General features: G+C 35.5%; 2 protein-coding genes across 3 annotated transcripts; both read left to right on the top strand.

Annotated features, from left to right (window-relative positions):
• The first annotated feature begins 3436 nt into the window (after positions 1-3436).
• FHY3 (far-red elongated hypocotyls 3) lies at positions 3437-9648 on the top strand. Of its 2 annotated transcripts, none has more exons than XM_021972566.2 (10): positions 3437-3647; positions 5647-5798; positions 5936-8152; positions 8234-8290; positions 8522-8590; positions 8680-8748; positions 8841-8909; positions 9001-9051; positions 9141-9238; positions 9318-9648. In XM_021972566.2, exons 2-9 carry the CDS (start codon positions 5700-5702, stop codon positions 9195-9197), a joined length of 2688 nt encoding a protein of 895 aa, XP_021828258.1. In that variant the 5' UTR covers positions 3437-3647; positions 5647-5699; the 3' UTR covers positions 9198-9238; positions 9318-9648. The 2 variants fall into 2 exon arrangements, with proteins under 2 accessions (XP_021828258.1, XP_021828257.1); XM_021972565.2 differs by having other exon boundaries at positions 9315-9648.
• A 1413-nt stretch (positions 9649-11061) lies between these two features.
• Positions 11062-11944, top strand: LOC110768724 (L10-interacting MYB domain-containing protein-like). The gene is made up of 2 exons (XM_021972567.2): positions 11062-11424; positions 11510-11944. Exons 1-2 carry the CDS (start codon positions 11062-11064, stop codon positions 11942-11944), a joined length of 798 nt encoding a protein of 265 aa, XP_021828259.2.
• The last annotated feature ends 1561 nt before the right edge of the window (positions 11945-13505 follow it).

Genomic DNA, 13505 nt, shown 5'->3' with positions numbered 1-13505 from the left:
CTTTTCTGAACATATTTTGAAGAATTTGACGTCCTCTATTTGGAAAAACTGAAAAGCTACATGCATGAGCTTTTCACATCATTTTTGTGTCCTGTTAACAAAGGGTTTGATGAGTGCTTCTGGTTTAACTTGAGAGACTTGGGGATCCAAAAGAAAAAAGTGTTGGGTTTTCCCAATGTATTAAGTCAAAGAGAAGACTTGTGGTTAGGAAAGTTCAAAGGTATCTAGACCTTCAAATTTATACATATATCAGTCACAATGGAATTTGAAAGAATAGATGAAGAGAATGGGCTTTGCAGGGCATTCATTGACATCACCATACACACCTGAACAAAAAAAAGTTGTGGCTCAAAAAGAAAGAAATCCAACAATCATGAACATGGCAAGAAATATGCTCGATTCCCATGTACTTGGTTCACAAGATGAAAGGAGAGAGGAATCTCTGTATTTCTGAGTGAAAATATAGAGTTAGGGATCGTTTCTTAATTTGAGGAAATTGGAAAACCGAAAGTAATGTGACATAATGTAAGGTCTTAAGTAAAGGAAAACAATGTAAGGTGTTACAATTTGTACTTGTATGATACCTTTAATTTTTAAAAATGTGTGTAAAAACTGAAAGTACTTTCTTGAAATGTTTGTACACGAAATTACCAAGTATGCTAGCATGAGCATTGTTTGACTCATTAAAATTGAGTATACTTTAGAGCAAGTCCACCCCAAAAGGCTAAGGCAAGGCAAGGGCTGTCACTATTCATGTGAATAGTGGCAGCCTTAGGGCCCGTCTGGTAACGTTTTCAGAGAATGAAAACAAGAAAACAAATTTGCATTTTCAAGAAATGAAAATGCGTCTGGTAGATTAATTAGAAAACATCTTTAGAAAACAAAAACAATGAAAACGTGTCTGGTAGTATAATTTGATAATAATAATAATATGTGAGTTATTTTTTAAGCATATTTTTGCTAATTTATGTTCTAAAAAATATTTTTTAAAAAGTATAATTTGACAAATAAAAAGTTATATTGTTTTATAAAAGTTAAATTTATTTTTCTCTCTTTTTTTTTTCTTCTTCCTCTTTTCTTCTTTTTTCCTTTTCTTTCTTCCTCTTCTCTCCTTTTCTCTTTTCTTCTCCCTTCCTAGGCCGTTCCTTTCTTTCTTCCTCTACTTTCTCTTTTATTCTCCCTTCCCTCTTTTTTACTATCTCTTCATGCTGCCGCACCCACTCATTCCTTCCATGGCATGAATCCCATACCCACCTCTCTCTCTCTCTCTCTCTCCCTCCCCCCCCCCCCCCCCTAATTGGGTGGTGATGGCGATGGTGATGCTTTGATTGGGTATGGGTGGTGGAGGTGCTAGGGTCGATTGCTTTTTTACTAGGTGGCGAGATGTGTATTGGGTTCGATTGGGTGTTTGGTCGTGATTCCATTGGCATGGTGTTGGTGTTGGTGTCGGTTGGGTTTGATAGGTGGTGGTGATGTGGGGACTAGGTCTGCGAGGTTTGGTGGCAATGGCAAAGTCAGTGGCGGTTGAGGTGATGATGGTCTGACAATCGTGGCCGTGGTAAGTTTGATTTTGGTTTATGTTTTGGTGTGATTTTCGTTTCGTTTCTGTTTTGCTGGGTAGAGTGATGGGGTTGTGGGTTTCTGTTTATGGTTTAGGCGTTTGTTTTTTGTGAGAATGAAAACATATTTTTTCTGTTTTTCCGAAGTACACGTACATTCTCACTATTTTCTGTTTTAGTCCACCGAACGGATTCTTGGTTTGCTTTCGTTCTCAGAAAATGAAAACGGGCGCTAAAAACTTAACCGAACGCCCCCTTACCTTTTTTGGTTCCACCCCAAAAGGCTAGTGCAAGGGCAAATACTATTCATTGTACTTTATTTCCTATTTTTTTTTAATACTTTAAACCATTAATTTTGATAAGTTTTTCAGATAATATTTTTGGTTGTCATGTGTCATTATTTATTATAAATTTCTCACCTAAAATTTGAGATAACATTTTCGGATAAAATTTTCGGATAAAATTTTCGGATAAAATTTTTGGTTGCCACGTGTCCATTTTTATAATAAAATTCACATCTCACTTATCATACAATTGAAATACCTACTCACACATCATACAATTGAAATATTCCCGATCCTCATAGTCTGACATAATCGAGTACAAGGATGACTCAATCATTGGCAGAGGCGGTTCTACCGGATCACGACGTGGGGGAGTATTTTCCTTCGGAGGACGTAATAGTGCCATTATTTCCGACACGGAACGCACCACTAGAACCGATTGCGGGCATTGCTCACTTGAGGAGCCATGTGTAATGGTTTTCCTCTTTTTTATTTTGCCTTGAATAATCTATTAAAAAAATGAAATTGGAAATGTAAGATATATATATATATATATATATATATATATATATATAAATGACATTAAATTGAATAAAACGGCAATTATTATTTTTTACCTCGTCGCCAAGATTTTGACCTCTTCGAACGTTTGTCCACGACCCTACGGCTTCGATGGAAGAGGTCATTTATATTTTTGCACAATGGAATTTTGTAATAGAAAAATGTGAGTGGAAAGTAAAAAATATTGGAAGGAGAAGAGTTGGTATGAAGATTTGGTGTGGAAAGTAAATAAAATTGATAGGTATTTATAGGGAAAAAATCTAGTATTTTTTAGTATTCTTTTAAAAAAAGTTCAAATTTTTTTGGATTTTTTTTAACCAAAAGAGGGCTGTCGGATTTCTGGGAAAAAAGCCATCGCAGCGCCCAGGAAGCGCCACGTGGCATTTTTCCATTAGGCCCTGTCAGGCACTGACGTCACGATGACATCAGCATCTTCGGGCTTCAGTCCAGGCAGGATTTGCCCGTGGGCTTGCCTAGGTTGGTGGGGCCCGCAGCTTGCCCGAGCTGCTTCTCTTGCGATGGAGGGCTTCTAGGCTCGCCAGGGGGGCCTACTGCTCGGTTTGATGCTTGGGGTGGACTTGCTCTTAGTAGTGTGTGTGTGAGAAACTCTCTTTCTTTATTCCCATATCGCAAATTCACAATCATAACGTGTGACAGTCATACCAAATTTTTTTTTAAAACCTTGAATTTGGATGACTCATTTATCTGATTTAGCAAATAAATCAACAAAACAAAATTAATTTTTTTTTAAGAGAAGCAAAACAAAAATAAATTTGATATATAGATATGTGAAGAGAGAGGGAGGGAGATAAGGCAGCCAACGTGTGATTTGTTGAGCAGGCAGCCACGCGTGACACGCGCACTCAGCTAATAACGTTTGCAAAAAGGCGGGACCCACATCTCTGTGGTTACAGCAACAGCGGGGCTGGCACGCACGACGCGTGCGGCAGCGAGGTTTGGGAAATAAATTAAAATAAAATAAATTTAGAAAAATTTAGAACAAAAATAAAAGAAATAAATCAATAAAAGGGGAAAAAGAGGCAGCGAGTGAGGAAAGGTGAGAGTCAGATTGATCGAGCGTTTTTGAAACCCTAAACAGAAACAAATTGGGGGCAAAATTAAAGGACCTTCGTATTGGCCACTCGCTCAACCCCCTCGCGTGCGCGATCATCTGCCCCAGTCTCAGATCGAAGCTCTCTCCTCCTCCACCTCCTTCGTCCATATGTAATACACAGAGAGAGAGGTAGACCTCTCTTCTCTCCCTATATATAAATATATATATATATATATATATATATATCTCTCTCTCTCTCTCTCTCCATGAAAACCAATTCATTGTTTTAAAATTTCATTTTGGTTTTTCTGTTGTTGAATGTATTGCTGTGCTATTTGGGATTTGTATGGATTGTAAAGATTGTATTTTTATTTTTGTTTTCTGTAAAAAGTATGTCTTTTCATGTGGGTGATTTGATTTCTTGCATTTGACACAAAATAATGAAATGGATTTGAAAATGGGGAGTGACTGTAAATCACTGTAGAGTATGTGTTGAGCCTTGTTGTTATGTTTTACTACAAATTGTATGCAGAAGTTGGCTGTCTAATTTCATTTTTCAGAGTAATTTTCCAACATGGTAAATTCAGCTGAGCTCGAATTTCATTACTTGGGAATACTTTATTTATTAAACAGGCTTAGTAGTCCAGTTAGTCTCCCAAGTGGACGTGCAGTTTTGCACATTTTGGAGCTTGTGGAGTGCTTATTAGCATATAAAGTATGATTGCTCAGTTCTTTCTGTATGCAGCATATGACATGGTAGTCTATACTTTAGGAATGTAATTGCAAGTTCCTTAGGATTAGAAATTGTATGATGAAACAGGATGTGGGACGTGTGAGTTGGATTGGGTTTTGATTTGTATTGTCTGGTTTGGCTTTGAACTTTCTCCCTCTCTAGGTTGTTCCATCTGTGTGTGTGTGTGTGTGTGTGTTGCACTTCAATGCAGACAAACCACCCTGATCCTGCTGCCAAATGTAGCTCAGATTTTTTTTGTTCCTTTCCTAAACAAGACCACAGTTGTGGTAGAAATAAATACTCTATTGATGTTATTTGAACATTGTAGAGTGTTCTTTGACCTTTAGACTGGTTTTTCAATATTTTGGTATTGGATTAAGATGCTTTCTGCAATGTCATGTTAGCCACTTTTTGATGTTGATATACATGTTTATGGTTTCCTAGATGATAATTTATGGATAGATAATTATCATAGATTTTATTAGTATGTATCTGATATGTTACAATTTATTAATAGGTTCAAAAGGAAAAGTTGTACATCTTACTGCAATTTTTGACTGGCTTTCATGTTTTTCCTTTATTCTCCAATTTTAGTTTACTTTTGATGGAAAATTCAATAAAAGGAAAAACAAAAAAGGTAAAGAACTCAAGATGCATTTGTAGTCAAGATTTTGCATCTATGGCAATTCTTTAGTGCAGATGTTCAATAACAAAAAATGTTGAATGAATGAATAAACGCAGAGTGTCTCTTGTTCTCATTGTTTAATATCTTTAAGTTGCGTTAAATTGGCTATAGAATGGGAATGTGCTGCGCATAATTTTGCATTCTCCATATCATTTATAAGAAAAGGCCTGAGGGGCTTTTCAGAATCGAATGAAATGTGTTCTAGTACTAAAACACTGTCTCATATTTAGCTAAAACGGTGAAGGAGTACTCTAAAATTCTTTTAAGAATGTTAAAAGGGTTTTCAAGTTTTGTTCCCTGAAAGGTATTCAGGTGAGTTCAGGACAACACCCTATGCCTACAAGAAAGTGCCTTACCACCCTGTTCTGGTATAGTAGTTATAAACACTTCACTTTGGTGGTCCTGAATACTTGTGGCAATGTGACATGATATAAACAAGGATATGGCTGCTGGACACTCCAAATACGTGGAATGCCTGTGTTGAACAGAAATTCTCACACCCATAATTGACTATGTGAATACGTAGTTCTGAATATCAAGTAATAGCTCTTTTGGTGGTTGTGAAAAACATCCCCCCAACACAATTTGTTCTATCACAATTTGATAATCACCTAAACCTCTTAAACTATCACAATTTCAACACGTGATAGTGGTTCACTTAGCTATTTCTATGGAAGTTTTCAGTCATGTAGGATTAATGTTTTTGCTCTCTATTTATTTATCTTTCTAATTAAGGAGGAACATTCTCCTTTCTTCTTTTATGTCTCCAGACAAAGCGTTATATTATCATTTAAGATACCATGGGAGGCGATCCTGGTCCCTTATGTTGGAAGAAGAGGATGTCATCATCTTTTTGACATTGACAAGGCTATACAATCTAGTTGGATTTGTTAGTTACATTGTACTTCGAACTTCCAAAATGGTTTGTAACTCTTTTTCTTGCTTTAGTTAGGAATCTTGATGTTTTATTGTTATTGGCATTATCATCCTCGGAGTTTGTAGTTTTTTTTCTTTTCATTTTCTGATTTACTGGCAACTGTTGTCCTTTCTTTCTTCCAGATATTCTCCGATAATAACCAGTTGAAATTAAATAATCTCACTATGGACATAGATCTACGGCTACCTTCTGGTGAACATGACAAAGAAGATGAAGAACCACATGGAATTGATAACATGTTAGAACATGAAGAAAAATTGCAGAATGGAGATATTGAGAATGGAAACATTGTGGATGTTAGAGATGAGGTACATGCTGAAGATGGCGGGGATTTGAATTCTCCAACACCAGATATGGTAGTCTTTAAAGAGGATACAAATCTTGAGCCGCTTTTTGGTATGGAATTTGCATCACATGGGGAAGCATACTCTTTCTATCAGGAGTATGCTCGGTCTATGGGGTTCAACACTGCAATCCAAAATAGCCGCCGTTCAAAGACATCAAGAGAATTTATTGATGCAAAATTTGCTTGTTCCAGATATGGGACCAAGCGCGAGTATGACAAGTCGTATAATAGACCACGCGCCAGACAGAACAAGCAAGACCCGGAAAATGCGACTGGTCGGCGATCATGCTCAAAGACAGATTGCAAAGCTTCGATGCATGTGAAGAGAAGACCAGATGGTAAATGGGTTATACATAATTTTGTGAAGGAGCATAACCATGAGCTTTTACCAGCCCAAGCGGTCAGTGAACAAACAAGAAAGATGTATGCTGCAATGGCTAGACAATTTGCTGAATACAAAAATGTGGTTGGCCTAAAAAATGATCCCAAAAATCCATTTGATAAAGGTCGGAATTTGGCATTAGAGGCAGGAGATTTGAAGATTTTGCTTGATTTTTTCACACAGATGCAGAATATGAATTCCAACTTTTTCTATGCAATAGATCTGGGAGAAGATCAACGTCTGAAAAGTTTGTTTTGGGTTGATGCGAAAAGTAGGCATGACTACATCAATTTCAGTGATGTGGTGTCTTTTGATACCACCTACATTAGGAACAAATATAAAATGCCTCTTGTTTTATTTGTTGGAGTGAATCAACACTATCAGTTCGTGCTGCTTGGATGTGCTTTGGTATCAGACGAAAGTACAACAACATTTTCTTGGCTAATGCAGACGTGGCTGAAAGCTATGGGTGGGCAAGCTCCAAAAGTAATAATCACTGACCATGACAAATCAATAAAATCAGTTATCTCAGAGGTGTTTCCAAATGCTTATCATTGTTTTTGTTTGTGGCATATTTGGGGGAAGGTTTCTGAAAATCTTGGCCATGTAATTAAACGGCATGAAAATTTTATGGCGAAATTTGAAAAGTGCATCCACAGGTCATCTACAAATGAAGAGTTTGAAAAAAGATGGTGGAAAATTCTTGAAAAATTTGAACTCAAAGATGATGAATGGACTCACTCATTGTATGAAGACCGAAAACAGTGGGTGCCAACATACATGAGGGATGTTTGTTTGGCTGGGATGTCTGCGGTTCAGCGATCTGAGAGTGTTAATTCCTTTTTTGATAAGTATGTGCATAAGAAGACCACTGTACAAGAGTTCCTGAAACAGTATGAAGCAATTCTACAAGATAGATACGAAGAAGAAGCCAAAGCAGATTCTGATACATGGAACAAACAGCCCACATTGAGATCTCCTTCACCCTTGGAGAAGAGTGTCTCAGGGGTGTACACACATGCAGTATTCAAGAAATTTCAAGTTGAGGTTTTAGGTGCAGTTGCCTGCCACCCAAAAAGGGAAAGGCAAGATGAGACGACCATCACTTTCAGAGTGCAAGATTTTGAAAAGAATCAAGATTTCATTGTAATATGGAATGAAATGAAGACAGAAGTTTCTTGTTTATGCTGCTTATTTGAATACAAAGGTTATCTTTGTAGACATGCACTGATTGTTCTCCAAATTTGTGGCCTTTCTGCAATCCCAGCTCAATATATATTAAAACGTTGGACAAAAGATGTAAAGAACAGGCATTTGGTGGGAGAAGAATCTGACCATGGACTATCCAGGGTGCAAAAATTTAATGATTTATGTCAACGGGCTATGAAAGTGATCGAGGAAGGATCTCTATCTCAGGAGAGTTACAGTGTTGCATGCCGTGCACTAGAAGAAGCTTTTGGAAATTGTCTGAGTGTAAATAATTCTAGTAAGAGTCTGATAGAAGCTGGCACATCATCAGTCAATCATGGTCTGCTTTGTATTGAAGACGATAGTCAAAATAGAAGTATGGGCAAGACAAATAAAAAAAAGAATCCAACCAAGAAAAGAAAGGTTTGTTGTTGGTAGTGACTTAATTATGATATTCTTGTTATAATTATATTTGTTAAAGGTGACCTCCTAATCAAATTGCAGGTGAACTCTGAGCCGGATGTTATGACTGTTGGGGCACAAGATAGCTTGCAACAAATGGTTTGTCTTGTTCTATGAGTTTTTAGCTTTTATGAAAACAAATATTTTTTTGAGATTATTTGCGTCAAATTGGTATCATAATCTGTACGCGTATTGTGTTTTGAAACAATATTATGATGGCTACACAATATTATGAAACAAATTTGTGTTCTATGAGAGTAGTGTTATAAATTAATGGACTTGAAAATACCAATTTTTTACAATTGATTCGACTATGGTAATATTTTGTAGGACAAATTGAACCCAAGAGCAGTAAATCTCGATGGCTATTATGGTGCACAACAGAGTGTGCAAGGAATGGTATGACCATGTCTTTATGTATTAATGCAATAAGCAGTTTTTGATTTTTTTCTTCTTCTTATTTTCAATCTGTGCATCCTTTTTGTCAGGTTCAATTGAACTTAATGGCACCTACACGGGATAATTACTATGGGAATCAACAGACCATTCAGGGGCTTGTAAGTCTTAATTTTTTAAATGAGTATAAAAAGACTAGTGATACTGCAATGTAAATGAATATAACTTTGTGACGCGGGTTTCATACATGTAGGGACAACTGAACTCTATAGCCCCAAGCCATGATGGTTATTACAGTGCTCAGCAAAGCATGCATGGGCTGGTACAGCAAACTTATTATGATAACGAATACATTTAGCCTATGACCATGTTCAAATGGTTTCAATTTATAATTTGGGGCGTTGTGTTTGCAGGGACAGATGGATTTTTTCCGAACAGCAGGCGGTTTCACTTATGGCATGCGGGTTAGTTTGCTAGACATGGGCACTAATGGCTTTCCTAAATCATGTATTTGACTTTAATTTATCTTACAATAGTTTTCTCCTCATGCCAGGATGACCCGAATGTAAGAACTGCTCCATTGCATGATGATGCATCAAGACATGCTTAAGGAACACATTTCTCACTGTTGGCAGCTTGCATTTGAAATGGGTATTTATTGAACTTTTTGGCTGTTTGCTAAAGTTTTACTTGAAACACGGTAAAAACTGATTCGAATTTTATTCAGTAGGTGAAGGAGATGTTTTGAAGATAATCTCTCATGTAAAAAGAAAAAGGAAGAAATGTATCATGCCTTGTGGGCAACCTCCTCTTTTGGTACCTGTACAATAAGACATGATAGAGTAGGCTGTTGTTAATTATTTCCTATGCGATCTTATTGGAAGTAGGAAGAAAATTTGATCGGGGTTCATATATTTTGTAAAGGATGTTGTATTATTGTACCCTCTGATTGCTTAGCCTCGGTCAATAGGGTCAGTTGAAATCAAAATAACTTATTACTAGTCAAATTCCATTGACTGATTGCCAAATTGCCAAATGCAATTTTATTTTATTTTATTTTATTTTTAATGTTTAATTTTTGTTTTGAAAGAATTGTAGTGAGTGGGTGTCAATTTAATTTTTGCAGTAAAAGTCTGAAAAGTATCCGAGTCTTTGGAGTTGCTTAATATATAATTGATGACTTGGCAAATGTTGATCAGTGTAAATTTCAGTTTGCAGTGACTTACATCCAGTAAAAATCTCAGTTCGCAGTGACAATTACAAAAAAAATTCACCTAGTAATTTAACTATATCTTGTTCATTCAAAATTTGGTGATCTAACACTTCGTACAAGTAATGCTAGTTTTAGGGCTCGTTTGGGAGTAATTCTAAGAGGGCTAGAATCACTTCCTATTGAGTATAATCACTTTTGCTTAAAAAAATAGGGTGTTTGGCAAAAATTTAAAAGCGCTTAAAATAGGTATTAGAATCACTTAAAGCGATTTTAGGGAGAAGCACATGGGAGGTGCTTCTCCCTGAAGTGGTTTTTTTCAAAAAACCGGGAATCACTTGATTCCTTTTAATGAAAGTTTTTACAATGCCAATATTATCCCTATTATTTTTACAATATGGCCAAAAAGCCTAACCCTACAATTTTTAACCAATCCACACGTTTCATCCACCTTAGTTATCACGTCTTTGTCCTTGCCTCTATTCTTTCTCTGCAAAAGCTTCTTGCTCCCCCTTTCTCGTTACAATCTCTGCAAGTAAGGCTATTATTCTTCAAGGTAAATTCTCTCTGTTCTCACTATATTTGTTTATGTACTTCTATATTTATGTTGATATTTTTTATTTTAGCTTTTCTTTTTTAGCATATAGTACTATGAAATTCTCATGCTTCTTGATTCATGTATTATATCAATACTAGTTATTAGTAAAAATATTGTCAGAATCAGAAATTGAATTTATGAGAGAGAGAGAGAGAGAGAGAGAGAGAGAAAGAAATTGGGTTATATAAATGTGTTTTGAGCTCCCTTTCCCACATCACACATAAGAATATGACATAGATGAACATGTAAAGCAATCTTCATTCCACATTGATGTCAATGCCATGTGGTTGCCATATAGAAATTAAAGAGAGGGAGAGAGACATGTATAGACACATAGATATTAAGAAAAAACTGTTGGATTTTAATGATGATTTGAATAACACAAAACCTATACATGCATAGAGAAACGTACACTTACCAGAACAGTTGGTTTATGTATTAATGCTTAGTTTCAATTTGTTGTTCTGTCTGAGCACTTTTTTTGATGCAAACGTTTTCATGTTGTGTGAAAGTGCTCCCCATTTCATCTTTGATACTAGCTTATGTTTTTTTTTCCCCTTTTGTTTGTGCTTTGTCTTATATACTTGTATGTTAAGCCAAACTTCTTGTTATACTGTACAATCATCATTAATTTTTTTTTTCTTTGTCCAATTTGTTTATTAGAAAATGTCTAACAATACAGTTAACCCATCCCAAAATGAAAATCAGGAAGAAAAAGAAAAACAAGAGAAAGCAAAATGGGATGACAAGGGAACTGAGGTTTTCATCAAGATTTGTGTTGCTGAGACGTTAGGTGGTAATCGACCAAGTAGTCATTTTAATAAGGTTGGATGGAAAAATGTTATAAAGAAGTTTAATGATATTACTAAAAGGAACTACGACTATAGACAATTGAAGAACAAATGGACTGGACTTAAGAAAGAATGGCAGTTATGGACAAGTTTGGTTGCAAAAGAGACTGGCTTAGGATGGGATCCTGTGAAGCAAACAATCAAAGCTACCGATGAATGGTGGGATAAGAAAATAAAGGTGAAATTTTTATTTCTTAAAGCTAATACTTAATTTGTAGTATTATATCAATTTTTTAAAATTTTAGTTCATATTATTATTGTAGGAGAAACTTGAGGTTGCAAGATTTCGAACACATGGATTGAAACATGTTGATCAGTTAGATATTTTGTTTAAATATGTTGCTGTCACGGGTGAAGGCGCTTGGGCACCTTCACAAGGTTTTATGGTGGAGGATGCTGACAATGGTCCAGCTATAGGAGAACATAATGAAGAGATTCTGGTTGAGGAACAAGATGACTTTGGGTATAATTCTGATGTTAATGCTGATGTTAATGCTAGACTTGAGGATATAGTTGATGTTGAACCTAACAATAAAAGGAAAAGAGATTCGAAAAGACCTGGAGTTGGGGTTAAGGTGACAAAGCGGTTAGATTCTATTTTACATGCAATTGAAAATAGAAGTAGCACTTTTAAAAGCAAAGACAAGGCTGGTTGTAGCATTGGGGAAGTGATGCAGGTGGTTGAAGGAAATCCATAAATTGTCAATGATAATGACCTTTTCATGAAAGCTGCTGATATCTTAACTGAAAGAAAAAATAGGGAGATGTTTATTGTGTTAAAACAACGAAACCGACAAGTGACACTACTAAAAAAAGGCTCAAAAGAGACTGAGGGTTATCAGTCTCTTTTGCCTTCTTTAGGGGTGAAAACAGTGGCTATTGTAATATTAGGGACTGATGTATATTAGTGTCTTTTAAAGGGGTCCTCTATTGATATTATATCACTGATTATAAATCTCCGTGCCTAATTTTTACAATGGGTCCCACATTTTCGTAATACCCAATACTCGTTAAAGTATTCTATTAATGAAATACATCCGTGCCTAATGTATTCCCTAGGCACCGACTTCTATAGTAGAAAAAAAAAAAATTGATGCCATTTGTCTCTTGCATAGACATCGTTTTTCATTCCTGAGCAAGTGAGTTTTACAAATAAAAGAATTGAAACACAAATTTCATACATTAGCGATTACTTGCGCTACATTTCTGGGACACTTACAAATTACAATAACAAGAAACTACGAGAAATTTATAATTCCAACTTTGATTACAGAGGAAATTACTTGCAAATGAAATGATCCTTTTTACTCCGTAATGATATTACATTCTCTCATCCCTTCCCTTCTCTGCATTTCCTACAGAGTGTGCAAGTCTCACATTGTAATATAATATAATATCTTAGGGTTATCCGTTTTATCAATCCCTGAATATTGACCCGATTTGCATTTAAATCCCTCTATTTCCAAAATCGTTCCCGTGGTCCTTCAATTTTAGTCTCGTTAGGACAAATGGTCCTACCATCAATTTTGTTAACTTTTTCTGTTAAATGCAAGGGTAAAATGGTATTTTTGTATTATTTTTAATTTTCAATTTATGAATATTCATTTCACCCAAAAAATAAAATTAAGAATTAAAAACTAAAAATTAAAAAATCTTATTCCTATGCTCAGTCAAACTAAAAATTTAAAATGAGTTCTTATTCCTAAAAACTTGAATTTTTTTTTTTTTTTTATAAATATTTTATTCATATTTTAATCAATTTAAAATTTTAAAAAATATGAAAATACCAGTTTACCCATGCATTTAATAGAAAAGTTAACAAAATTGACAACATGACCATTTGTCCTAACAAAACTGAAGTTGAAGGACCACGAGAACGATTTTGGAAATTGAGGGACTCAAATGCAAATCGGGTCTAAGTTCAGAGACTAATAAAAAGAATAAGCACAATATCTTATGAGTCACTCACATTGGAGAGCGAAGTTTGATGGTTAAAAAAAGCAACGGTTAATCATTTTATTAGTCCCTGAATTTAGACCTGATTTGCATTTGAGTACCTCAATTTCCAAAATGGTATCCGTGGTCCTTTAACTTTAGTTTCGTTTGGACAACTAGTGACACCATTACTTCTGTCAATTTTTCTGTTGAACGCAAGGGCATAATGGTATTTTTATATCAAAATTGATTAAAAAATTAAAATTAAACTCTCTCTCTCCCCTTCTATCACGATTTCTACTCCCCCTAAACTTGATTTTTTTT

Source organism: Prunus avium, chromosome 3 (genome assembly GCF_965620075.1).
Source record: "Prunus avium chromosome 3, drPruAviu1.hap1.1, whole genome shotgun sequence".
NCBI lineage: Eukaryota > Viridiplantae > Streptophyta > Magnoliopsida > Rosales > Rosaceae > Prunus > Prunus avium.
This window is presented reverse-complemented; position numbering and strand designations above follow the sequence as displayed.

What these genes read in the sequence shown, in the direction of transcription:
- LOC110768724 (XM_021972567.2), top strand. Translation starts at nt 11,062, where the DNA reads ATGTCTAACAATACAGTTAACCCATCCCAAAATGAAAATCAGGAAGAA. An exon ending in GGTGGGATAAGAAAATAAAG is followed by an intron (nt 11,425 to 11,509) that starts GTGAAATTTTTA and finishes TTATTATTGTAG; the next exon opens with GAGAAACTTGAGGTTGCAAG.
- FHY3 (XM_021972566.2), top strand. Translation starts at nt 5,700, where the DNA reads ATGTTGGAAGAAGAGGATGTCATCATCTTTTTGACATTGACAAGGCTA. An exon ending in TACTTCGAACTTCCAAAATG is followed by an intron (nt 5,799 to 5,935) that starts GTTTGTAACTCT and finishes TCTTTCTTCCAG; the next exon opens with ATATTCTCCGATAATAACCA. An exon ending in AAGATAGCTTGCAACAAATG is followed by an intron (nt 8,291 to 8,521) that starts GTTTGTCTTGTT and finishes AATATTTTGTAG; the next exon opens with GACAAATTGAACCCAAGAGC.